The following is a 27,327-nucleotide window of genomic DNA, read 5'->3' on the forward strand; positions in this document are numbered from 1 at the left end:
GCGTCCTCGACTGTGCCAGGCCCACGGGAGGACCTTGTCAGTCTGTCCCCGTATACATCTGGGTTCACACAAGTCTGGGGGCTGCGATGAGGTCCTAGGGAGATTTACACGACAGGCAGCTCTCTGCCCAAGCAAAACCTTTGGTTGAGTGCGGGGTGGGGGAGTGGTGGCTTTCAATTACAACGCAGTTTTCACTTCTGGAGAAAGCTTCGCGGTGCTCTGGCGTGTGTATGCGAAGTGGACACAGTAGGGGTGTCTTTGCCAGAGGCCTTGGCCTGACCTCATTTCACACCCAAGGAGAAGAAAGCTAAGGCTCTAATAGAGCTCAACTGCAAAAGTTGTCCATTTACAGAGTTCTGGAGGGTCGGACCACGTTGTAATATTGTCTGTCTCTCTGTTAACAAGGGGGTCGAATGAACTAAGATAATTCTTGGTTTGTCACTCGGCCGAACTCCAGGCATCTTTGTAGCTCCAGCACCTAACGCTGACATTACCATAATGGAGGCGTCCAATGAACATTTGAATGAATGAAAAGGGCTGGGAACTAGAGTGAGCGGGAAGCCACTTGGAGAACACCCATTTGAGGAGGTGTTTCATCTAGGCCTGTGAAACGCGGCAGATTTTCCCAGGACCCCTCCGCTCTTCCCCTCGGCTCCGCCTCCTGACCCCTCCATTCTCCGTCCCCGTTGTAATCCCCTCCGGTTTTCCTCAGTCTCCACGTACGTCCCTCAGGGCGCGTCCCAAAACCCGGATAACCGGAGCGCTCCCCATGGACCAGATGGAGGGCTCGCCCGCGAAGGAGCCGCCTGCGCATGCTCCATCTCTTGGGTAGGTTTCCAGGGAAGGCAGTGAGCTGTATCCCTTACTCCGCTGGCGGCGCGAGGCGTCTGGCTCTTCGCGGCTGCTGCGAGGGGAAAGGGAGCGCGGGGGCTGGGTGGAATCGAGGAGTGAGGAAAAAGGGAAGGGGCGGGGGAGAGGGACCAGGGAAGGCGTCAGGGGGAATCTCGCGAGGGTTGGAGTTTTGGCGAGAGTTTGTGGAAGATGGCGCCTGTTGTGACAGGGTAAGTCTGGGGGAATCGGAGCGCTGGGAACCGGGAAACTTGCGGGCGTCTCGTAGCCCGCGGCGGGCGGCGGGTTCGAGGGCCGCGGCACGCTTGGCGTCCGGGGGCCGCGGGGGCGGTGTAGCGTGCGCCGAGCGCGGCGACGGCGTGTGGCCGTGTGCTGCCTGCTCTGCGCTGCTGTGGCTCGGGCTCCGGCGCTTGAGGGCGGGCGGCGACGGCGGCGAGGCCGGCGGGTGCGGGCGTGAGTGCGGCCCGGCGCGCGGGGCCCGCGGGCTCCGTGCCCGCAGCGCGCCTTCCGCGCCGACGTTCGCGGGCCCTGCCTCCCGGCCCCGCGCAGCTTTGTTCCTTGAGGCCGTCGTCGCCTTCTCGCCGGGCGGGTGCCCCCGGCGCTTTGTCTCTCCCCGCTGCCCCCCGCGACTCTCTACCCCCGGCCCTTTGTTTCGCCTCCTTGGGCGCTTTGTCCGACCCGTCGCGCCCCGCATCCCTTCTCCATCTCCTCCCCTCAGCTGTCCTTCCTTCCGTGCCCCTTTGTTGTGCCCCTCTCTATTCGGTAGCTCAGTGACCTGCGACAGCCCAGGACCAGATTTCTGTTTTTCTTCTAATTTTTCTCCCATTATTTCTCTCTTGCGTTTCCCTCTCACCTTTCTGCTTGGTCCTTGATCACCCCCGGAGGCTTTGTCTCCCCCGTCCAGTGGTTTATTCGCTTGGTACCCCCTTCACCTTCTATCATCGGTTGATTTATCCACTACCCACGGTGTTTGTCGGCTGAACTGTCTCAGCCCCGGGGACTGCATATGGTGCTCCTAAGTACAGACAGACCCGAGGGTTTGTTTTTGTTTTTGTGCGTCTGAAAGATGCGTGGGGATACTTGGTTTCCTCCTCAGCGCTCCTCCTCTCCGCACCCTTTTCTCTCGGGATTGCGTGCACACCTCCCCACCACCCCTTTCTCTCGGGATTACAGTGTCTCCAGTTTTCTTCGCTGTCTCTTTGGGCCCCTGGTTGTTTTGCTTGGCAACAGTAGCCCTGGAAAAAGGTCTCTTGGTTATTCGCCCCCCGCCCCCCAGTACCCGCCCTCCCGCCCCTTGGTTTCTGATGGCCTAGGCCAAGGGCAGCTGTCGTAGCTTTGCATCTGGGTTACCTGAGGGTGTTGTAGAGACTAAAGGTGTTTTTTTTCTGTTGGTGTGCGAGAATAGTTTCAGTTGTTACGATGGATATTCATTTGGTACGTGCATAGCAGTTGAGTATTTGGTGTTAAAAAACTTGTGAATGTTGGTTTGAGGTGGAGAATTTCAGCATTTTCAAGAGTTCAGTTATTTTACCAGTAACTGCTGTTTCGCAAGGAAAAAGGGAGGGCATCCTGCTTGGAAATTTGATATAAATATTTTACTTTTTCTTAATTTTTAGATAGTTTACAGTTACGTGCTTTTGCTCCGTAGATGTATGACAGCTCTTCTGCCCCATCTTCGAAGTTGAAACGGGGAAAGCGCTTAAGAGTGCAGTTTGGGTTGATGAATACTGCTTCTGGAATCTTTGTGGAATGCATTAATCAAATGCAATTAAAAGACATTTAAGTAATAGTCTTTAAGTAAGGTAAAGGCACTTCTAGTGTTAAAGGAGCTTTAATTTGTTCAGAGTGCTTATTGTTATGGAAATGTTAAAAGCTTGGAGTTTGGTGTGGGAGTTGGGGGAGGGTGGTATGGTGTGTTTAAATGGCCTGGATATTCTGGTGCTGGAATAAGAGGTATTAGATTTACCAGTATTACTAGGCTGAGTAGACTGTTCAGGAGGTACACCCCCGCCCCAACTAGCTGATCACTACTTTTAGAAGATATGTTATCCATAAAATCACTTGGAGTGTCATTTCATTTGTAAACCACATGAATTGCTACTAGTAGAGGATATACAAGTGTGAGGGATGTTGGTGGAGAGGAAAGCATTTTGTTTTTAAGGCTGTGATTAGAATTAGTATGAATTAGTTTGAATTTTAATTAATGGAAAATCATCTTTCACGATTGATACGTGAGGCTTCTGTGAAAATTTGCAGTCTGGGTTCCATGAGTGGATTCCACTGATAATCATTTGTCTTCCTTACTTGTTCCTAGGGCATAATCATTCTTTTTGAAGGTGAAAAATCTTGAGCACACACTGTTGTTTCTGACTGTAAGCAAATACCTTGTAATAATGGAAGGTATTTTGCTCTGACGTGTGCAGATAAGAATGATCACACAAACCTCATAAAAGCAACTTTTAAAAATCAAGTTGTGCTTTTTGCTTCTAAATCGTGTAAGACCTTTACTTCGTGACCAAATAAAGCTACCTTTATTAAATTATATTAAATAGCAGCATATTTAGAAACATACAGCATTAGTTGTAATTGGGAAACTTTCATTTTGAGTATTGACTATTAAAGCTTTAAATTTATTGCTCATGCGTATTGCAGATGGGTCTGCAGAGGGTATATTTTCAGGAAAAAATATAAGAGGCTCACTTGGGGTATTTTCACTCCTAATATATCTTCTTAAATAGGTTTGTTTAAAACTTACCTATTCTGTACCCACAGATTTCTATCAGTGTCTCAAGTGGCTAAGATAAAAAACGTTTTGGGGGTGGGAGGGAAGCTACTCTTGCCAGATGTAATTCATTAAATAATCTTTGGCGCTCTGGATGGATAAAGTATTAGGGAAAAAAATGGTGTGTTTGAAAGTTCTTACAAATCTTTAGTATTCGGTCATTTTTAAAAATATACTTTAAAAACCCAGGACTTGGCTTTAAAACATTATTCACATTTTGTTTGCTCCTAATACTAAATTTCATGTTATTTCAACTAGGGGCAGTATTTTCTCATGGATTGGCTAAAAGTTGTTATTTTTGGCATCTGGCTTTGTGATTATTTCCAAGTTACTCTACTTCCCTTGGGCCAGTTTCCTAACTATGTAGTAAAATGGGAATTGTAGTAACTTGCCACATCTGCACAGGATTGCTGTACCTTAGGATTTGCAGAGAGCATCCTTGGATGAAAGGTGTGGTTAAAAAATCTAGGAATTGTTACTGAATTAAGCCAATGTGAAGTAGGTCATATTTTATAGGAAATCAAGTAGGAGGTTATGAACTAAGTTCTTGGCAAATCACAGTGGTGATAGTGGGATGAAAAATCCCCAAATATGTATTATAGTTAGGGTAATAAAATTGATACTGTTTTTAAGAGGGAGAGGGATAAGTAAAACACATTACAGGGTGGTGTGTGTGTGTGTGTTTGTGTTGTGTAAGAGAGTGAAGATCTGTCAAACTCAAATGTAATAACACATTTTAAAATTGTGGGATGCCTTTCCTCTGTTGATTTGTTTTCTGCATGTGGTACTCTTTTGTTTTAAATGGTAGCACAAAATGTTTTCACTAGACTCTAGGCCAAGTCTGTTAATAGTAGTGACTAATTTTCAATATACCTTATATTTTTTAATGCTTTGTCATTTACTCTCAATATTTTCTAACAACCAGTACCATAATTTCAGACTTGACCTTTGGCCTAGAAAAGTGTTTTGCATTTGGGAGACACTCTGTAGATATTTATTGAAAAAACAAAACCAGTTGTTTCTCTATTCCTGGTAGATTATGTCATGTCCCAATAGTTCCCCAAGCCAGGTTTTCTCTCTCACACTAACTCTTTATGTTTAATCACTAAGAACTGATGATTTTCCCTCCTGAAAAACTCTTGAATCTGTCTCCATCCTCACTGCCACAATTCATGCTCTCATCGTTTCTCACCTGGATTACTACAGACATTGGCAGCTTCCTCTTTCTGCTTCTAGACTCACCCCCTTTATCCAACTTCCACATAGTCTTTCTAAAGAGCAAATCTGATCACTTCACTCCTTACTTTAAAAACCTTTCAATGGCTCCCCCTAGCAGCCTTCATTAAGAGAGGCAGCGGAGTGGAGAGTTTATGAGCTCACTTTTAGGATTTAATCTGAACTGGGTTCCAGTTCTGTCTCTGCCACTTAAAACCTCTATAAGATTGACAAACGATCTAACCTCTCCTTGCCTCCTCCATCAGTTGCAAGGTAATTATTCTTAGCTCAGTGGTTCTCTGTGAGGATTAAATGCAAGAGAACATTTGAGGATGCCTGGCATATAGCAAGTGCTCAAAAAAATGTTAGCTAGCACGGCATATAGGGTCCTCTATAACTATTTCATTTACCTTTTCTCCAGCTGAACTGTTTTTGCCTTTCTCTCCCTTCATATTCAGTTCTCCAGCCATATTCAAGAACTTGGAGTTCCTTGTATGGGCTCCACAGTTTAATGTATCCCTGTGCTTGAAAAGTGCTGGTGTTAGGTAGGTTATTATTCAAGATTTTGGTCTGAGGATATTCTACCCTGATCCACCAGGCTGGGTTCAGTTACCCCTCCCGTTGTGTTCTTAAAGGACTGGGTATAATTCACTTGGAGGTGTCATACTGAATTGCAATTGTCTGTCATACCCAAAGGCTGTTGGTCACTTGATGACAGATAACGTTAAAAAAAATTATCTATTCTTAGGAGAGTGTCTAAAACATGATGGGGACTCAGTAAAAAGTTTTTTGAACACAGGATTCAGAGAACTTTGAAACCATGATGCAACATGGTTCGTGTAAGCAGAATTTGATGTGTACAGGGAATATATTGATTCTATAGGGTATTTAATTGCTGAAGTACCCAAAGGAATTGATATTTTCAGTCAAAGACAGTCTTATAGCCCCTGACAACATTGTAGTAAAATTCTTAGGCAAAAGTTCCTTTGGATTTTTAGAAAGTAGTGTATTGTTTGTACAAACTGACAAGCTTAAATATCATATTTTGTTTTTTGTATGGTTGACTATTCAGTGTTTTTCAAAAGGTTTCATTATTTTTAAGTGTTTTAAGTACTTCTTAGATGCATAGGGACATGCATTAAACCTTAAGACACTGTAGGCTGCTTTTTTGCGGGATCCACACAATTGAACCAAGTAAGAAGTTTATAATCTTCAGGAAGGCTCAGGTTTTGTGGACAGATTACTTATAGATAATTTCTTTAAGCTTCAGTTTCTACCTCTATAAAATAAGTAATGATAATTTTGTTGTGTTTGTCTGCTGGACACATTGTGACTATCAAATAAGGTAAAATGTGTGTCAAAACCATGGATGTGTAAGTGATTTGTAAATAGTAAAGCACTGTATACAAATACTTTAATTTTAATAATCAGTTTCTTTTGGTAACCTTTCACAGGCAGGATTCAAGATGAACTTTCTTATATTGCAACCTGTGGTTTGTGGCTCATGTCTTAGGAAGGTAGCAGTGTATTTAGTGCAGAGGACTGCAGCCCTTTGAATATATGCCTTGGCATTTTGAGCAGACCTATTTGATATATTACTGCTTGACCACACATGTTGTCATTGAGTCACCCCCAACTTTTTGGGGTCTGCTTCTTGCTGCTCTCTTTTCTGCTTGGACAGCCATAATGATGTAGGAATGTTGAATGCCCAGCTGCTACCATCTCTCAGGACACCTTGCCCATAGTTCTGGATGCCCGTTAGGCCTGGTACAACATCATGATGTCACTTATGTCTCATCAGGCCTGATTCTGCTTCAGGGAGTGAAATGATATCCTAATGGTGTGAAAAGGGTAATGCATTTCCTGAACACAACTTACTACTGGGGAAAAAGCAAGCATTGAGGCACTCTGGCTTGGTTTGTATAATTGGTAGTAATTACTTATCTGTATAAATATTTGTGTAGGTTTGTTGTGTTGAGACAATGAAGAGTGATAAGCATGACAGCTTTTCAGTCACGTTGGTAAGTTCATAGCAGTTTTTGGAATATTTAAATTATTTAAATTTACAAAAACGAAAAGAAAGAAACCACTGCATCTTGGGTATCCTAAGTTGCAAAAGCCTTGCAATGAAGATGCTGTGCTGATTGGATGTGAGTTGGAATACACTAGAAAATCAAGTTGACCCTTTTTAATTCCCCTCCCGTGCTTGCTTTTCTATATTCAGTATTTTAATTAATGAATGAATTGTGGCTGCGCCAGGTCTTAGTTGCGGCAGGCTGGATCTGTAGTTGTGGCGTGCGGACTCTTAGTTGCGGCATGCATGCAGGATCTAGTTCCCTGACCCGGGATCGAACCCTGGCCCCCTGCATTGGGAGTGCGGAGTCCTATCCACTGGACCACCAGGGAAGTCGCATCTATATTCCATATTTTTAATTTGGCCTTAGAACTAATGTTTTTTGTGCACTTGTTAATTAGATGATAGAGTTGTAAATGAATAAGAATAGTTTCTCATAAAAAGTTTATATAACTAGGAAAAATGTTCATCACTTTATGAAACCCTGTTATTTTTTACTAGTGTTGTAAAGATTGTGTTATATGACTGCAATATCAGTTGCCTTATAAAATAGAGAATCAGTGTTATATATGTTTTCTTTAAACAACTTCTTTTGGAACAGTGGTATTCCATTTATGGAAAACTGCAGATCCACTAAGATCTTGCTTTTTTATCCAGAATACTTTTTTTTTTTGGCCGTGCCACACGGCTTGAAGGATCTTAGTTCCTCGGCAAGGGATCAAACCCGGGCCCCAGCAGTGAAAGCACCGAGTCCTAGCAACTGGACCGCCAGGGAATTCCTTTTTTTTTAATTGGAACTTATTTTTTAGAGCAGTTTTAGTTTCACAGCAGAATTGAGGGGAAGGTACAGATATTTCCTGTGTACTCCTTGCCCCCCCACAAATAGCCTCCTGTATTATCAACATCCCCCAACAGAGTGGTACGTTTGTTATAACTGATGAACTTACACTGACGCATTATTATCTCCCCAAGTCCATAGTTTACGTTAGGGTTCACTCTTGGTGTACATTCTGTGGGTTTGGACAAATGTATAATGTATCTACAAATATATGTGCCGTTGTAGTATCAAACAGTAGTTTCATTGCCCTAGAAAGTCCTCTGTGCTCTGCCTGTTCACTGCTCTCTCCTCCCTTATCCCATCCTGCAACCACTGAACTTTTTATTGTCTCCATTGTTTCCAGTATACTTTTTCAAATCATTTAACTTTTGGTTTGAGTATGAGGAACTTTTTCATGGAAAAAATTATGTAGTTCTGTACAGAGCTCCTGATCCATACACCAGGTGGAAGAGGTAGAAACATTGAGAACCCCAGACATGAAGGAGTGGTTAAGGGAAATGAAGAGTATAACCATGCTTTAGTGGTTCTTTATAATTGTTTTAGTAATGTATTTATTAAAGTTATTGAGCACTTAGTAGGTATAAGACCTCTGTATAAAACCTTTTGAAGATGGCTAAAAAATGGTCCAGTGAAGTTCATGATTTAGTGGAAAGTACACAGATAATAAGGGAGATTGATTTTATGTGTATAACAGATGTATAATGTTGATGGGAACATGGGTGCAAATGATTATCTTTTATTTATTTATTTTTTTGCGGTACGCGGGCCTCTCACTGTTGTGGCCTCTCCCGTTGTGGAGCACAGGCTCTGGACGCGCAGGCTCAGCGGCCATGGCTCACGGGCCCAGCCGCTCCGTGGCCTGTGGGATCTTCCCGGACTGGGGCATGAACCCGTGTCCCCTGCATGAGCAGGCAGACTCTCAACCACTGTGCCACCAGGGAAGCCCCAAATGATTATCTTTTAATTCGAGAGGAGAGATCATAGGGAGCGGTAGAAAATAAAGCTAGAAAAGTGGTTGGGGCCTCTTAGAGGACCTTGAGTGCTAAGCCAAGGATTTGAATATCAAACAGGGATGGCGGGGGGGGGGGGCACTGACCGAGTTTTGAAGAGGTGCGGCTGGGTGTAGATACAGTTGACACTTGAATTGAATAACACAGGTGTGTGTGGGGGGTGGGTTAGGGCAAATAGCTTGTAGTAGGACCTTCAGGTACCTGAGGTTCCTCTGTACCCATGGTTCCCCATCCTCAGATTCAACGAGCCTGAGTCACGTGGTACTTAGTATTCATTACTGAAAAAAATCTTCATATAGGTGGATCAGTGCTGCTCGAGGGTCAGTTGTAGTGTAAAATAGATTGGAGTTGATGGAGAACATAAGAGAAATATATATGAGCAAAGTCTGATCTTGGAAAGCCTAGGAATGGAAGGAACAAAGCAGCTTGTTTGTTTCTTTTTGGGGGCAGGGTGGTATAGGGAGCTTTGGAATCGATGCAGTAGATAAAATCTGTGGCTGTGAGCATGTCACTTAATCTAAGTCTTGCCCTTGTCTAAAAAGTGGGAGAAAATAATACTTCATGGTATCGATATGAGGATTAAATGAGATACAGGATATAAAATGCCTAACTCAGTTCTGGGAGTAGTAGGTGCTCAAAAAATAGGTTCTCGTCTTCCCCCTTTCTGGAATAGAATTTAAAGGATATTAGATGGGGGTGGGGAGAAGCATGGAAGAGAAGGTGGGATGGGGTGGGGGGACACTGAACGATTGAAACCTGGGTGATGAAGTATTTGCAGGTGGGAAAGTCTGAGTGAGGTGAACAGGTGTAAGAGAACCTACGTAACAGTGTTTGTTTCTTTTAAATAAATACTGAATATTTTTGCATGCTTCTGATATAACATTTAACATTTTTCTGCAATTGTGTAAATATACCTGTATTATCTTTTTTTTTCTTCTGTCTATATCCATTAATCTATCAGCGAGCTTCGTAAAGACTGGGCCAATATTTTACTTTTGTTGCATAATTGTGGAGCAACTGCTATTGGCCAGTTTGTACTTGCTGGATGAACATGACTTGAATGGATTTAATAAAATACTTGCCACTAGGTGGCACTTAGTCTAAGTGATAAAGCTGAAATTTAGCATAGATTGGCTTTTGTATGTAGAGCCCACTGATAAACTGACCCCCTGGATTATTGTTTAGCTTTCTGCCAGTTCTGGACTATACTTTTTGAAGTGGGATATGAAACGTATAGCAAATAGAAACCTCAGAGTATTGAAAGACAGAAAAGTGTAATGGCATTAGAATATGTCCTGTAAAAAGGAGCTGAAGTGAAGCTCAGTTAAAATTCACAGTGACTAAATTACCCATTTCTGAGTGTATTTAAAGTGAAGCCTGGTGCTTAGATTTTAGGCCTTGTTTTTTCTTAAGACTTTGTGGATTGCTTTAAAGGAGAAGATTGGGAATTTGTTTGTTCCTGGATTTAATAAAAGATGATGATGAAGTGTGGTCTGTAGGGATACTGGACACGATTCTGTATTCTCTTATTTATATTCTGGTGTACTGTGCTCTCCCTGTTGTGGAGTAACATACATACCATAGAAAGTAACTACATCCTGTGTGACAAATGTTATATATAGGTTGTTAAATTCGTTAGATTCAGGAAACTTCACACCTGGAAAAGACCTTGTTAATCATATGTTCTAAAGTAACCACTCATTTAAACGTAGGCAGAGACAGAGTAAATAATTTACAATTAGCGAATGGCTGAGACACATTCAGTGCCTGAGCTGAGACTTGTTTTGGTTGTTTTTTGTTTGTTTGTTTGTTTTTTGCGGTACGCGGGCCTCTCACTGTTGTGGCCTCTCCCGTTGCGGAGCACAGGCTCCGGACGCGCAGGCTCAGCAGCCATGGCTCACGGGCCCAGCCGCTCCACGGCATGTGGGATCTTCCCGGACCGGGGCATGAACCCGTGTCCCCTGCATCAGCAGGTGGACTCTCAACCACTGCGCCACCAGAGAAGCCCCTGGTTTGTTTTTTAAGGGGAGAGATTTATGCTGGTCTTTCACTCTTTTGTATTTATACCACTCAGCTGCCTTTTAATGTTACATGCACTTTGTTTTTAAAAATACTTTCTTCCCCCTATTTTTGTGGGCTTAGACCAAGAATACAAATTTCTCAGCCCCAAACCCGGGAGTGCTGCTGCCAGTGTTGCTTAATAAGCGGTCAGCTCTGAGCCTGCCTGTTCTTTCTTCCTTTGCTGTTTTCCTGTTCTTGATGCTGCTTGCGTTCTTTATCTTGTACTGTACTTGTGACTGACCAGGGTGGCCACACACTTGTTCTCACTGCACACCTCCTCACCCAGTCTGCTTTAGTTGCCCCATGCAAGAACTGCCTGGGTTCACTTACCCGTGGTTCACTCCAGTCTCTGCTTCTTGCCTCCTTAGCTTCTTAGTTTTGCCACCTGCACTAAATTACAGCTGGCTATTTCCAAGAAAATGGACAGGAGGGGAGATTGAGAAACAAGAAGACTGTCATATAGGGAAGGAGGCCACAACCTGAAATCATATACTGAAAGATGGGCTTGTTTATGAACCTTATGATTTTCATACAGTGATTTTTTTAGTGTATTTATGTCAAAACAATATGACACTTGACTATGGAATTCATTAAATCTGTTGTGTCTGTCATCTGTGCTTATCCAAATGTCAGGGAAGTGAATTGAATCCATTTCAGCATTCCAAAGATAGTAGTGGTAGTTTTGGTTTGGAACTTTACTTACAGCTTACAGTAATGAGTGTCATTATTTGATTAAATGGATTGTACTGCATTAGTGGGGGTTGTTGCTTCACTGTTGTAATGTTAAAAAAAAACAAACCTGGAGAGCCATAGCTTTCAAAGATGATTTCATAATTATTGGTAACAAGTATTTTTCATTCTGGCCTTCCTCTATGCTATAGTGTGATGGGTACGTTTTAATACAGAATTTAGTGGCATGTTATTCATTTAATCCTAGTTTCTTAGCTGTAAGTCCTGGAAGTTGTCATTTGGTACATTAAGTATCGTTTAAATTACATTACGATTTAAGTTCACATGGTAGCTTAGGTGTGCAGTTGATTTATTTTTTTACTGTATTTTACCTTGTTTCTAAAATTATTTCAGGGAAGTGACTATGGAGTGGAAGTTTTCCTTAAGGGCTAGTTAGTGTCATCTGTAAACACTCATCTTGATTATTTTTCTTGTTGGAAAAATAATGTTTGTTATAAGAAACTCAAAAGTTATTTAAATATGTCATGTAAAGTGAGCCACTGTAGTCTTCCACCAGGAAATTAACTACTGTTACCAATTTGGGAGCATATTCTTCAACTTCTTTTGTTTTAAATGGAAATGCTAACATTCTATTTTATTGATATATTAAAGATGTCAGTAGTTTAGCAAACAGAATATTTAAGGGGATTAGGGAACTGACATTTTGTTGAATACCTACTGAGTCCTCAACTACATTGTGAAGGGAGATAGTATCTCCATTTTATAGATGTCCGAGGGTCAGGGATTTAGTGATTTAACCCAAGTTCACACAGCTTCCCTTCTGCCTTTGTCATTGCACTACCATGTACTCAGAGAGCTTTTGTTTATCTCTCCACCTAAATGTTAATCATTTGAAAGCTTCCAAGCTCTCTACTAGGTGGCAAGACAGTCCCAGACATAGGTAAGCCTAACACAAGGCTTTAAGGAAAAGGAGATTATTATACTCTTCTCTATTACATTACTTTAAAAATAAATATAAATTCTTGACTAGTGTTTGAATTCAGAAGGTTCTCTGAAGTAGCATCGTTTATCTTTAAGTAAAATTTTGTATCATTAAAAAATAATCTTGTCAGGTACTCCTGGGATGATGTTAAATCAGTTAGTCCTCTTTCTCCTATTTGTGTTTTTAGTTTTTATCTGTCGTCTTATTCATTTTCTGCCTAAAGACCAATTTTCAAGTCATTTAATTATTTTGTATACACATTGTTTGGCTTTGGACAAGTTACCTAATTGTGTTGTAACTTAAGTTTCTCCATTTGTAAAGTGGGGAGCATATCTCAGAATTCTTGTGAGGATCAAATGTATGTATGCAAGGGGCTGCCAGACTAGGCTGTTCTGTAAGAATTGCTTACTGTTGATTTCCTTTCTTACTTCTCATTCAAGCCAGGGCCAGATCTTTTCTTTACCACTTATCTTTTTTGTTAAATGTTAAAATCTGGTTTTCCATCCCAGGCCATCAATAAATAACCCTTCAACTGGATCCCAAAACCTTGTTTAATTTTTCTGCCTCCTTTGTTTTTGTTGACCATGGTGTCTTTATTCATGACTAATAAGACACTATCTTTATCTCTTGGACATTCCATCTTTTATACCTATTCCTCCTCTAGTCTTTTTTTTTTTTTTGCAGTATGTGGGCCTCTCTCTGTTGTGGCCTCTCCTGTTGTGGAGCACAGGCTCCTGATGCTCAGGCTCAGCAGCCATGGCTCACGGGCCCAGCCGCTCCGCGGCATGTGGGGTCTTCCTGGACCGGGGCACGAACCTGTGTCCCCTGCATCGGCAGGCGGACTCTCAACCACTGCACCACCAGGGAAGCCCCCCTCCTCTAGCTTAAATATTGTGGTCTGCAATCTTTGTCTTTCTCTCTGTCTTATCTGTTCTTTGACTTGATATGTGTATCATCACCTCAGATGTTTAGATCCATATTTCTAAAACTACTACTGGTTGTTCTGTAGGCCCACCAAACTTGTTTTTTTCCAAAACAACATGTTTTTTCCACCAACTAGACCTGTTATACCATCTTATAAAATAGGCTTGATATCTGTTATTAATGCCATTGTTCATCCAGCAGGTAAAAATGAACTTCCGTATTTTCCTCATTTCCTCCTACTCTTGTATTTTCTTATTTTGTTGATGACCAAATCATTCCCTTTCTGCTTCCAGATTACTTGTCTCATATTCTGGGCTCTCCTCTCCTTGCTCACTGCCATTGCTTTATTCTCCAGGTCACCTTCATCTCCTGGTTGGACCACTGTCATAGCCTTGTCAGTTCCTTCTTTAGTCTATGGCTGTTGGTGGTTTGCTAGTGTACAGTTGTTAGTATTTAGAGGTTTGGGGTCACTTGGCAACCTAATTTTGTTGTAAATGGTGTCCGTAGATTTTGATTTTGTTGTCTAGGTGCTCTTGTATGTGGAGAGGTTGAAAAACTGCTGCTGCCACCACCATCCTAAAATCCTGTCTTGAGTTTTTTAAAAAGTAATTTAGACAAATACATGTTACTTGTAAACTGAAATCAGTATAAAGTGAATAAGATAGTTCCTCTTCACACTTAAATCCCAACCCCCAGAGATAATGCACTGCTTACAGTGGGGCGAGTATACTTCCAAACTTTAGGGCAAACTCTCTACTTGTGCCCTAGATCCCTTCCCTTCTCAGCTACTCTAGGACATTGGTTAGCCCACTAGCCTTTCCTCTGGTCTAAATTTTTACCTTTCTAGTGAAGCATTCTTTTTTGTAAAATAAATTTATTGATTTATTATTTTTATTTTTGCCTGCGTTGGGTCTTCACTGCTGCACGCAGACTTTCTCTAGTTGCAGCGAGCGGGGGCTACTATTCCTTGTGATGCGCGGGCTTCTCATTGCGGTGGCTTCTCTTGTTGCAGAGCATGGGCTCTAGGTGCACGGGCTTCAGTAGTTGTGGCTCGTGGGCTCTAGAGCGCAGGCTCAGTAGTTGTGACACACGGGCTTAGTTGCTCGGAGGCATGTGGAATCTTCCTGGACCAGGGCTCGAACCCGTGTCCCCTGCATTGGCAGGGGGATTCTTAACCACTGCTGCCACCAGGGAAGCCCTAATGAAGCATTCTTGACAGTACAAACATGCTGTTATTTCTTCTCTGGATTCTGCACTCCCCTCTAGTTTCTATTTCTCTATTCCTCTTTGCAACAAACTTCGTATGAAGAGTTCTTTCTATCTCCAGTTACTCTTACTCCATTCCCCCTAAACCTTTTCCAACCACACTTTTTGTCTGGACCATTTCAGCAAAACTGCTTTTCTCACGGTTACCAATTCCCTTCACACAGGTGAATGTAGTAGTTTTTTTTTTTTTCAAGTGTTATTTGACTTGACTTGATCAGTGGCATTTGATGTCTTGTTCAAACATTTTTTTTGCCTTCTAGGATACCACACTTCTAGTTTCCTACCTCACTGGCACCTTTTTCTTGGTCTCCTTTCTAGTGCTTTCTGATTTTACTACATTTATCCTACTTTTTATCCCACATTATGTGCTCCTTCCCTGTTTTATTTTTCTCACTGGTTTGTGTCAGCTTCTAACAATATACGTTATTTGCCTTTTATTTATTTCTCTTCTCTGCTAGAATATAGTGCTTGGCATGTAGTGGGTACTCAGTATGTAATTGTTGAATGAATGAACAAAGTGTTCTAACAGCATCTCTTTTTGAATGGTCTGTTGTTTTCTCCTTGATTTGAAGTCCTACTTTTACTACTGTGTGTTATACTTATAAAATTTTATAAGCCCCCTGGTATAAATACAGATTCATCTAATGTGTTTTAAATATAATCTATTACCTGAATATGGTGTTCAGTAGCCTTGAGGTCTGTTGTTGCATTTAGCCCTTGCCATCCTCTAGTGAGGAAGATAGTGTTCCTCTGTTTTACAGAAACTTAAGCAAGCTCACCTGTTGGTTGGTGGGAGAGTTGAAATTCAAACTCGTCTCTGGATTCCAGTTCCATTGCCATGAATGTCTTCTAGTGATTGTGCAGTCTAATATGTGATAATGCTTCCCCATATGTAGTTAATGCTTAGTCATCCATCAACACATGATTGGCTGTGCTCACTAACCAGAGGAGCCCCTTCCCTCAGTCCAGGCAGAGAATAGATCTGAGGCAGAAGGGTAAAGTTGAATAGGGAATTGGTTTATGCAGGATTTTTTTTTTAATAGACTTTTTTCAATAGATATTTTTTTAGAACAGTTTTATGTGGGATTTTTGCCTCTGAATTTTAGAATATGATTTTGGAAGGAAGATTGTGGAAAGAACACAGGCTGGTGGTCATGAAATAGATTCTCTTCACCACTAACTAATTTGGTATTATCCCTGCTTTGCTTATTTTCTGTGTAGATGATATCCTTGATCTAGGCTTTAAGTTAGAAATGATACTGTATGTGCCAGAAAGCTTAGAGAGTAATTCTCACACCATGTAAATGAAAGGTATCACTATTAAAAATGACTCAAGTCTCATGTTTTTGGTACTCTAGATACATTCATTCTTTTTATTATACTGGAGTACTTTTAATTTTGTTTTATGTAAATCTTTTATTTTAAAGTTTCTGCTGTCAAATTTTGTTGTTTTTCTAACTAAGACAGCAGCTGTGGATGTGGCTTAAAAACTGATGAACTTCTACAATGATGAGCCTTTATGGAGCAATGAAAGGCTGCTTACAAATTGTAGCCACAGTTGCAGTGAATTCTGTGTTTGTTCCCAAGGGTGAATGTGTTTTGAGGGGAGTGAGTTAGGATAGTACAAATTGAGAGAGTGTTTCTATTCTGGGAATCTTTGGAGCAGTCATTTCTGCTACTGCTCTTTATTTCTTATGACTTTGAAGGAATTTGGAATGTTTTGCATGACTTTTTGATGATCTTTAAGTGTATTACTTGGATATGTGTAAAGGTAAATTGTAATTTTAGTTGTTTTATGGACATGGTTTCTGTCATCAAATATTTTTGCCCTCAGCAATTACTGTGTGTAATAGCACTTATGGATGATGCTTTACCTATGTCTGCTGTTTAAATGTTGGATTGTTTGGAACTAAATATTTTCCATTTGGTATGATTAGCTCACACATATAGTTTTAGGCACAGTGCGTATACCTGTTTTCATTTCAAAAGTATATGGTTTTAATACGTTATTGAGCAGATCCAAATAGTTAACTATAAATTATTAAAAGTAGTTTTACTCTGAGATACTAAAGCTCACACCTGGAGCTGAGTTACAAGAAATAAGGTGAGCCTTGGTATTTTCTATCAAAATATCTAGAAGATAAATTTCTCCAATGAAAAGAATTCTAGAAGATATTTATTTCAAAAAAAGAAAATAAAAGGGGGAAGGGTGGTAGAGCGATAGTTGAAACGAGGCTCCCTGACCAAAAAAACCAAAAACAAAATAACCCCATAACTGTATATGTGAAAGTATAGTCAGTATTTAGGAAGTTATTAGAGTATATATTTGCAAACCTATAAACTATTTATGTATTTATTTATTTTTATAAATTTATTTATTTTTGGATGCATTGGGTCTTCCTTGCCGCTTGCAGGCTTTCTCTAGTTGCAGCGAGCAGGGGCTCCTCTTCATTATGGTGCACGGGCTTCTCATTGCAGTGGCTTCTCTTGTTGCAGAGCACGGGCGCCGCCTCTAGGCGTGCGGGCTCAGTAGTTGCGGCGTATGGGCTTAGTTGCTCCGTGGCATGTGGGATCCTCCCCGACCAGGGTTCGAACCATGTCCCCTGCATTGGCAGGCGGGTTCTTAACCACTGTGCCACCAGGGAAGCCCAAATTGCTTAGTATTGAAGATATTCAAAAAGTACAAGTTGAATATGCTGTTAAAATGAACTTTTTTGTTGTTAAATTGCCTCATTTTTCCTCGTAGTTAAGAGAGTTTAAACCTTGACAGTAACTTCTTTCATTGTGTGGGACAGGATTTTATGCACAATAAAAATAACAGTTTTTGTGAATTGTAGTTATTATCCACAATTACTTTTAGATATAAAAGCATTCCCAGCGCCTGAGGTGCACGTGGCTCCGGTGGGAGCAGAGCATGTCTTTTCGAGGCGGAGGTCGCGGGGGTGGCGGCGGCGGCAGAGGAGGATTTGGACGAGGGGCGGCCGTGGAGGTTTTAACAAAGACCAGGACCAAGGACCTCCAGAGCAAGTAGTTTTGTTAGGAGAGTTCCTGCACCTCTGTGAAGATGACATAGTTTGTAAATGTTCCACAGATGAGAATAAGGTGCCTTATTTCAGTGCTCCAGTTTATTTAGAAAACAAAGAACAAATTGGAAAAGTGGATGAAATATTTGGACAGCTTAGAGATTTTTTTTTTCCGTTAAATTGTCAGAGAACATGAAGGCATCTTCCTTTAAAAAACTACAGAAGTTTTATATAGATCCATGTAAGCTGCTGCCGTTGCAGAGGTTTCTACCTCAACCTCAGGTGAGAAGGGAGGCGGTGGCCGGGGAGGTCGGAGGAGGAAGAGGAGGAGGTGGCAGAGGTGCAAGAGGCCGTGGTTTCAGAGGTGGAAGAGGACATGAAGTGTAACAGTTGACAGAAACTTCACCAGTTGACTTCTGCATTAACCTCATGATCTACTTCTATGGACCAGAAACTTGTTTCTTGATCAAATCTTAAAGAACTGGTCATTTTATGACAGTGGAGCTAAAACGTCAATGTCAACAAAAAACAAGTGTGGCAGAACAGGCAATTTTGCCCTAAAAGAGTATGAACAAGTGTTCTAATGTTTTGTACAAAGCTTGAAACTTGTGGGTGTTTAATAAAGGGGCAGCTTTCATTTGAAGCATATTCGAATTTTTAAAATAAAGTGTTTTATTCCTTTAAGTTAAAAAAAAAAGCATTCCCAGTGAGTTACTTCTGATTCATAATCAGATTTTAGCAGAACAGATGTGGGCTACCAAAGGAATAATTAGCCAAAAAATACTAGGGGGTTAGAGAGCCCTTTGTGTAACATTTAACTTTAGTTTCTTGGCTAGTTTATATGAATAATTAAAGTTTCGAGGCAGTTAAATTTTCTTTTCTTCTCTTGGGATCTTACAGTTGTCACTGGTAGCTATAATCACTAGGGAAATGGAAGTATTATTTCCATAAACAGATGGCTTTTCCAGCACTGGTCCCTGACAGTGCTACTGAGGTTCCTGTTTATGTTGGATGATTTCCTAATCACACCAACTTGGTATACTTTTGAAAGATGACACCTGACAATAGAATATGATGTAGATATTAAAATGACTTAGTGAACTTGAGAATTTACAAAAGTTGAGAGTATATATAATTCCCATGTTCCTGGGGGAAGATAGTCTGTTCCTGTGAGAGGAATCACCTAGTAATGGATACTGATGCCTCAGCTATCCTCTCAGGGATTCCTTAGCTACCTCTTCCACTTTTTGACTTTCATTTAGCTATGACATCAGTGCTTTTTTCATTTCTGCTTGGTCAGATGACTAGCCCATCCAGTGCTTTGAGGCATTGGTAGGTTTTTGTTAGGATTAAGGATAGGTTTCTGTTGTGTACAAGGAAGATTTTCAGAGAATACAGTGATACAGTTACTTAAAATGACAAAATCACATATTTTTTCTGCTCTAGTGTGAGCTTTTATTTGCTATTAATAGGATTATCTTCTCCCTTTTAATGTGTCTGTTTTCCTTTTCCTGTTGGACATTTTGTTTTGTTTTGTTTTTGGCTTTGCCACGCTGCGTGGCTTGCGGGATCTTAGTTCCCTGACCCGGGATTGAACCCGTGCAGTGAAAGTGCAGGGACGGAACCACTGGACCACCAGGGAATTCCCCTGTTGGACATTTTAAAACAAACGCATATTGGGGATCCACATGTATACTTATGCTCCTAAAATTTCAAAAACACGAGCCAACTATTAGGATTCTAAAAACTTTGCATTTGTAAGCTATATTTACTCTGTAGCAAGAACTATCTGTATTTTTGAAGTCATTTTTAAATATATGAAAGGAATCTAGTGACAAAATTTGTGAAGACAGGTTGCCTTTTGAAAAGACAGGGTAGGGCTTTATTTCTTTAGTATAACTGGTTGGGGTAAGTTGTAAGAGTGAATAGAGTCTTGGCGGATATATCTCGATTTTGGAGCTATTAAGAATTTGTCAAGGGACTTCCCTGGTGGTCCAGTGGGTAAGGCTCTGAGTTCCCAGTGAAGGGCGCCCGGGTTCGATCCCTGGTCGGAGAACTAGATCCTGCATGCATGCCACAACTAAGAAGTCTGCATGCTGCCACTAAGACCTGGCGCAGCCAAAATAAATAAATATTTTAAAAAATTGTCAAGAAGGAAAAAAACTCTGGTGCTTTACACATTTTGTTGGGGTAGGGGATGGTGGTGCCATTTGTTAAGATTAGATGGCACTGTGATAAATGGCATAGTAGAAGAGTAGAGTTAGTGTTGGTGGGGAGTTTTTGGTTTTGAACATGTTTTGTTTGAGGCCATTGTGAGAAAGTTAGATGAAGATATCCAGTGGCCAGTTACATATATAAATTATGTGTGTGGTTCCTGGAGCTCGGGAGAGAGAGGTCAAGGTTGTACACACATACTTGAAGACTGTTAGATGTTCATTAAAACCTTGGGAGTGGGCAAAATCTCCTCAGGGAGAGGTGGAGTTAAGCAGAGACAAGCCACTGGTGAGCATCAATACTTCAGGAGTGGGTAGAGGTGTAAAAACTAGTAAAGGAAAACTAATAATAGAAGAGATGGGGGCTTCCCTGGTGGCGCAGTGGTTGAGAGTCCGCCTGCCGATGCAGGGGACACGGGTTCGTGCGCCGGTCCGGGAAGATCCCACATGCCGCGGAGCGGCTGGGCCCGTGAGCCATGGCCGCTGAGCCTGTGCGTCCGGAGCCTGTGCTCCGCAGCGGGAGAGGCCACAACAGTGAGAGGCCCGAAAAAAAAAAAGAAGAGGTGGGACAAAAACCTAGACAGTGTAGTATCATAAAAATGAAGAGAGTACTTCTAGGAGGAGGGAAACTTGTCAGTTGTGTCACATGCTACAAAGCGGGCAAATGGGATAAACACAAATGCTCACTAGTTTAGCACTTTAGGACTTCAAGTTGGTAAGACTTTAGGACTTCAAATTGGTAAGAACTTGTGGGAGCTAAAATGTGGTTTGTCACAGGTTGAGGAAGTGGAGACAGCTCTTTCAAGAGTAGTGGTTCAGAACTTGGTGGGAATGGAACCTAGGTGTCGTGATGGAGGAATAGGCTTGACTTGTTTAGGTGCTTATTGGAAGGAACACAAAGAGGGAAGGGGATGAAATTTAATTTGAAACTCCTGTTGGTGCCTTTTCTGTAACATTGTGCAGCTTCTCATGTGTTAATGGAAAGTCAACATTAAAGGGGGTTTTGTTGGGGACGGGCACACATTCAGTAACGTGACAATGAAGACATTCATGAACTTGATTCTCTTTAACTTTTCAGAGTCTTTCCACATTGACTATCTCATTTAAAAAAAATTTTTTTTTTTTGGTCACACTATGTGGCATGTAGAACTTCCCTGACCAGGGATTGAACCCGTGCCCCCTGCAGTGGAAGCGTGGAGTCTTAACCACTGGACCACCAGGGAAGTCCTGACTATCTCATTTTAATGAGGGAAAATATTCTGTATTGTTTTTCTCCTCAAGGGTTGATATTTATTCGTTGATTCTTCCATATTTTTTTGCTTGGTGTCCCTGGTGACTGATGTGGTGGATTTAATTAATTCATACGAAGCCAAAGAAGATTGCCTGTCTTTGGGGTCTTGATCCATATACTACAAGAGCTATGTGGCCTGTGCAGCACTTTGTTTTGCTTTGTATTATACTATAGTCTCTAGACTTTTGGTTGTTTACCTATATCAGTAGAAAGTTAACGTGTACCCCAGTATATGTGATTGTGTATTAATAAATTATAATGAAGTGTTGTACTTTACTAATATACACATTGAAGTATCTATAGAAATTTCAAATATTAAAAATTTTGTGATAAAAATGAGGTAAACAAAAATTTGAAGATACTTTTAATGGTAGAACCCCTTTTTATCTTTACAAGTATTTTGTGAGAACAGTGTATTTAAGTTTACTTTGTTACTTTTTAATTGTGGTATATATAATATACATCATTATTTTAAAAAAATCTTGGTTAATACTTTGTGAGAGTCATTCAAAGGGCTAGTTTTAAGTTATTTCTATACAAATCAGGTGATTTTCATAGTTGAAAAGCCATTGTTTAAAATGCCATGCTTACCTTAAGTGTTTTTAATTTTACAGAAGTAACTGCTAGATCACATACTACAGGAAGCTGCATGTCTTCACAGGAAAAGTAATCAATTTGGGGACCTTTTTGTGTAAGAAAAATGAGCAACTCGTCAAGTTTCAAAACCTTTTAAGTGCTTTGCCACAAGATGAAGAGCAAACCTCTCTGTGGTACAAAAGGTTTTCATGGTTACTCCCTGTTTCATGAAGATACAGTGTAACTAGCCATATCCATGACATCTGGTAGTACTTTGTGTCATTCTGTTGTCATTTTCTTTGCTTCCTAATTGAAAGATGAAATGAATGAGTTTCTTGTGTGATGGGAATCTCAGTAAGTTTTTTATAGAAATCTTGTTTTATTTTGCTTAAAGCAGCCACTCTCATAGCAGATAATACTCTTACTGATTTTCCATAAAAAGCTTTAATTAAAAGAGGTCAAAGAAGCTCCCTCCTGAAGACATTGTGTCTTTTTGTTCAGTTTTCTATCCCTTGTACCTATAAGAGTTCCTGTCATGTAAAAGGCACTCAGTAAATATTTAACTGTAGAATGAATTTGCAGTTGAGAATATGTTTTCCTATAGGTATATTCTTAGAAAACTTTGCATTTCATTAAGAAGCCAGCAAAGACTAAATAAACTGAGGCATATCAGAAAAAACATAACTACCTACTGTATGACAAATTTCCCGCAGTATGTAGTTTTTTCTAATACCAATTCCCCCCCCCCATAATCTTCAACAGTGTTTCTGTGCATATTTATATAGTAATTTATTGACAGAAAAATACATTTTGGTTTATGTTCATGTTGTTCCCCAAGTCATACTTCAGCCTTTTCTACCATGACAGGAAGAATAAATCTTTCCCATGATATGTGGCTTCTTTTTTTTTTTTTTGACCGCGGCACGTGGGATTTTAGTTCCCCAACCAGGGATTGAACCCGTGCCCTCTAAAGTGGAAGCGCGAAGTCTTAATCACTGGACCACCAGGGAAGTCCCTGTGGCTTTTTATCTTATACTGTTTTATAAGAAGTCACAAAAGAGGCATGTAAACTCAATGACATTTTCCAAAGTACTGAATTGAAAATCATGACTTTAAACCTTGCCAGAGAGAAAAAACTCACAACCTATAGAGACCTGTTATGTTTTAAGTACTTAAAATTTTAAGTATTTTACTAATTGTGATTGCTTTGTACTGTCATTTGCTAATACTTTGGGGCAAAATTTATATATACGGTGAAGTTACTGTTAATAATAGATGTAAATCTATATTTTAAAAAGTTATCTTGGTTATTTCTATCTTCTTTTTGACTGTCTTATTATATCTGATTAATCATTATTTTTACTTGGTAAAGAGGGAATACTAGGAGGAAGAGGTACCCTTCTGCCATTTATTTATTTAGTGTGCTTAAATTATTAGTACTATCTCCAATACCTCTTTGTTGCAGAAATTATCTTAAGTCCCTCACCTGTTTTTTGAGGGCTCAGGTCATTAAACTAGGTAATTTGTGATGTGCTGAAACAGATCAGTCAGTGAGGGCACCATTATCAACCCTTCACATTGTGGAACACCTTTTATTCCCTCAGGTTGGGATCTTAGTGATGTATTCAAAGGATTTTGAGTGCCAACTGTGTCCCAGGCACTAGGATATACCAGTGGACAAAACAGACCAAAAAATATAGATTTAAATATGTATAATCTGCCAGTGTATAGAGGTTGCATTTTAGTGAGAGAGACAAAAACCAAATAAGTTAAATATTTATTGCGATAAGGGCTTCAGAAGAGAAAGAGTGTTGGAAATAGGATAGGGAGTATCAGAAAGAGGTTGCAACAAGATAAAGTGGGTCTCTGAGGTGGTGACACTTGAGCAAAGGACCTTAAGCATAAGGTGAGAATGTGAGGCATGTTGTATGTGGGGACAGAACGTTCCAGCAAGCAGGAGCAGCAAATGTAAAGACCCTGAGGCAAAGCGTGCCTAGATTAGATATGGTATGTGAAGTAAAGACAAGAATCAAAGCTAACCTCATGTTCTGGTCTGAGCAATGGTAATTACAGGGTCGCCATCATTTGATATGGGAAACAGGTTTTGGGTGTGAGATTGGGAGATGAGGATGTATGTACAGGAATAATTTGCTGGCATGGCTTCTGGATTTCGCATGGTGACGGATCAAAAAATGTCACTCAGGCAATAAATGTGATTTTGAATAACTTTCACTCTAAATTGATGACACTTAGGGAAGATAAACTAATTTATTTGCTCAAGCCAAAGGTTATTAATAAAGGAAGGGAACTTTCCTGGAGTAAATGAGTGTTTCACACACTAATTTTGGATTTCTTAAATGATTACTTGAAATTTTCTTGCTTTATTCTATTAAAATGCAAAACGTCTCTCCCAACCCTGTTTTTTTAAAATTAATTGATTTAATTTATTTTTAGCTGCATTGGGTCTTCGTTGCTGCATGTGGGCTTTTCTCTACTTGTGGCGAGCGGGGGCTACTCTTCATTGTGGTGTGTGAGCTTATTGCTGTGGCTTCTTTTGTTGCGGAGCATGGGCTCCAGGCGCGTGGGCTTCAGTAGTTGTGGCATGTGGGCTCAGTAGTTGTGGCTCACAGGCTCTAGAGTGCAGGCTCAGTAGTTGTGGCGCATGGGCTTAGTTGCTCTGTGGCATGTGGGATCTTCCTGGAGCAGGGCTCGAACCCCTGTCTCCTGCATTGGCAGGCGGGTTCTTAACCACTGCGCCACCAGGGAAGCCCCCAACCCTGTTGATTTAAACAATAAATGTGGTAATATTGTACAGATTAGTATGTAATCTCTGATCATAGTTCTGAGATCTGTTTAGATAGAAACAGGGAAATAGGGAGGTATAATATTAAGACTAATGGGAAGAAGAAACAAATTTTTTACCACTGTGATGTTGTGATTTATAAATCTGGTCATCAGATGACCAGAATATATTTCTCATACGTATTTGGTTTTGTCCACAGTTCCTGGCTCACAGCTCCTAAAACCCATGGAATTTCCTGAGTGATAAAGGTGTCTTTTGTTATGTTAATGAGGTAACACGTGGCCCTTTCCCCATACCTAGCCCTTTGCATCTCTTCCAGTTGGCTATTCCTGAGTTATATCCTTTTATAAGAAACCGGTAATGTAGTAAGTGTGAGCCACTCTAGCAAATTAATCGAACCCAAGGAGGGGGTCATGGGAACCTCTGATCTATATAGCTCGCTGGTCAGAAACACACGTAATAAGTTGGGCTTGAGACTGGCTTCTGAAACCCAAGTTGGAGGTCATTGGAACCTCGGAGATCTATCTCTGGGTAGGTAGTGTCAGAATTGAGTTGAATTGTAGGATACCTTTCTGCTGTCCAGGGAACTGCTTGTTGGTATGAGAAGTCCCCTTTCCATGTTGGAATTAGTACCAGAACCTGAACCTACATTTAACCACATACTTCAGTCTCCAGGCATCACTTGAATGATTTTTTTTCTGAGAATGCTTTATGTTATAAACAATTAATTCTGGGCAACTGTGTATCAAAATATCTGCATTATATGACCTGTTTTCTATACAAACTATGTTTATCTTTCTATATGAGCTTTCTGTTTTGATGCTGTATTTATAAATTTGGAAATACATGCATGCTGGGTAGGCTCCATTGCCTTAGTTTATATAATAGATTATTCAATAGAATCACTCCCCATAGGATCATCTTTTCTAATTATGTTAAGAAATGAAGTACATTAATGGCTGCTTTGGGGTGTGTGTGTGTGTGCACGTGCGTGCGGGCGCCTCATGTCTACTTTGGGATCACGATTAGTTGACATTGATCTTTGTTTAAAGATCAACAACAGGGACTTCTCTGGTGGTTCAGTGGTTAAGACTCTGTGCTCCCAATGTAAGGGGACCGGGTTCGATCCCTGGTCAGGGAACTAGATCCCACCTGCATGCCGCAACTAAGAGTTTGAGTGCTGCAACTAAGAGTTTGAGTGCCACAACTAAGGAACCCTCAAGCTGCAACTAAGGAGCCCACCTGCTGCAACTAAGACCCAGAACAACCAAATAAATAAGTAAATACATATAAAAAAAAGATCAACAACAAATCATCAAAATATCATTAATCACCACTACTGCATTTTTGTCCTAATGGTAGCAGCTTTAACACACTTTTATTATTTTCTCTGTAGCATTGGCGTTTACATCACACTTCTAAAAGCCAGAACCAAAACCAAACAAAAAACTATCCATGGCATTTTGATAAATCCATGCACTAAAGATTCATAGGGATTGTTTTGTCTAATGCACACAGGAGTTTCTGCTATAATGCCACACACAGTTGGTCCTTTGTGTCCATAGATTCTGCATCTGAGAAGTCAACCAACTGTGGTTTGAAAATATTTGGGGAGAAAAAAAATCCAGAAAGTTCCCAAAAGCAAAATTTGAATTTGCAACTTGCTGGCAACTATTTACATAGTATTTATGGAACATTTACATTGTATTAAGTATTATAAGTAATCTAGAGATGATTTAGATGATATGGGAGGGGGGGTACTTCCCTGGTGAATCCGCCTGCCAATGCAGGGGATGCGGGTTCGATCCCTGGTCAGGGAACTAAGATCCCACATGCCCTGAGGCAACTAAACCCACGTGCCACAACTACTGAGCCCATCTGCCTCAACTAGAGAGACTGCATGCCACGAACTACAGAGCTCACGTGCGCCACGACTAAAGAGAGAAAACCTGTACACCACAACTAGAGAGAAGCCTGTGCCCCGCAATGAAAGATCCCGGATGCCACAACTAAGACCCAATACAGCCGAAAAAGAAAAAAAAAAGAATAACAATAATAAAACTATATATGTGGGAGGATGTGCATAGGTTATATGCAAATACTATGTGATTTTATATAAGGGACTTGGGCATCTGCAGATTTTGGTATCCAGGGGGGTCCTGGAACCAATCACCTGCAAATACTGAGGGGTGAATATGTAGCTTGACAAAACTTGAGATTTGCAAAATTGTGCAGTGGAAGTAATAAAACTCACGGGGAAAAAAGGTTTGGGACAGACTAGTGAAATTCTATGAAACTGTGATCTTGGATACTAACTAAAAACAATAGCAATCCTAAAAAAACAAAGGACTAGCATTTGTACCTTGTATTACCATCAATCTTTGGAATCTTGAACCTTGGATTCAGCCTCTTCTAGTTGTAGGTTCTGGAAGGACATTGCTTCTAAGAGACTATTTTCATTAAAATTAAAAATCTAATCCTATGTGTAGCTTTCTTCATTAATCCATTGTTTGTTTTTAATATTTATTTATTTGGTTGTTCTGGGTCTTAGTTGCGGCTTGCTGGCTTCTTAGTTGCGTTACGTGGGCTCCTTAGTTGTGGCATGCGAATTCTTAGTTGTGGCCTGCATGTTGGATCTAGTTCCCTGACCAGGGATCGAACCTGGGTCCCCTGCATAGTGCTCATGGAGTCTTAACCACTGCACCACCAGGGAAGTCCGAATCCATTGTT

At 40.8% G+C, this 27,327-nt stretch overlaps 1 protein-coding gene and 1 pseudogene across 5 annotated transcripts in view; both read left to right on the top strand.

Moving 5' to 3' along the window:
- The first annotated feature begins 809 nt into the window (after nucleotides 1-809).
- The window catches only part of LOC309794972 (recombining binding protein suppressor of hairless), a 114,638-nt gene continuing 88,120 nt past the window's right edge, over nucleotides 810-27,327 (top strand). The window contains exon 1 of one of the 4 annotated variants that reach the window (XM_082606925.1): nucleotides 810-828. Coding sequence is in view for 2 of the 4 variants with exons in the window: in XM_082606923.1 (XP_082463049.1) it covers nucleotides 1,042-1,061 (20 nt within the window). In the remaining 2 variants the exon portion in view is untranslated. Of the gene's footprint in view, nucleotides 829-975; nucleotides 1,062-27,327 lie in introns of those variants that run through there. The other 3 variants (XM_082606924.1, XM_082606923.1, XM_082606926.1) reach the window with 3 other exon arrangements.
- Nucleotides 17,606-18,832, top strand: LOC309816888 (H/ACA ribonucleoprotein complex subunit 1-like; annotated as a pseudogene). Its single transcript has one exon. The product of its transcript is annotated as an H/ACA ribonucleoprotein complex subunit 1-like (transcript).

Source organism: Mesoplodon mirus (assembly GCF_964341445.2).
Source record: "Mesoplodon mirus genome assembly, chromosome: 2".
NCBI lineage: Eukaryota > Metazoa > Chordata > Mammalia > Artiodactyla > Ziphiidae > Mesoplodon > Mesoplodon mirus.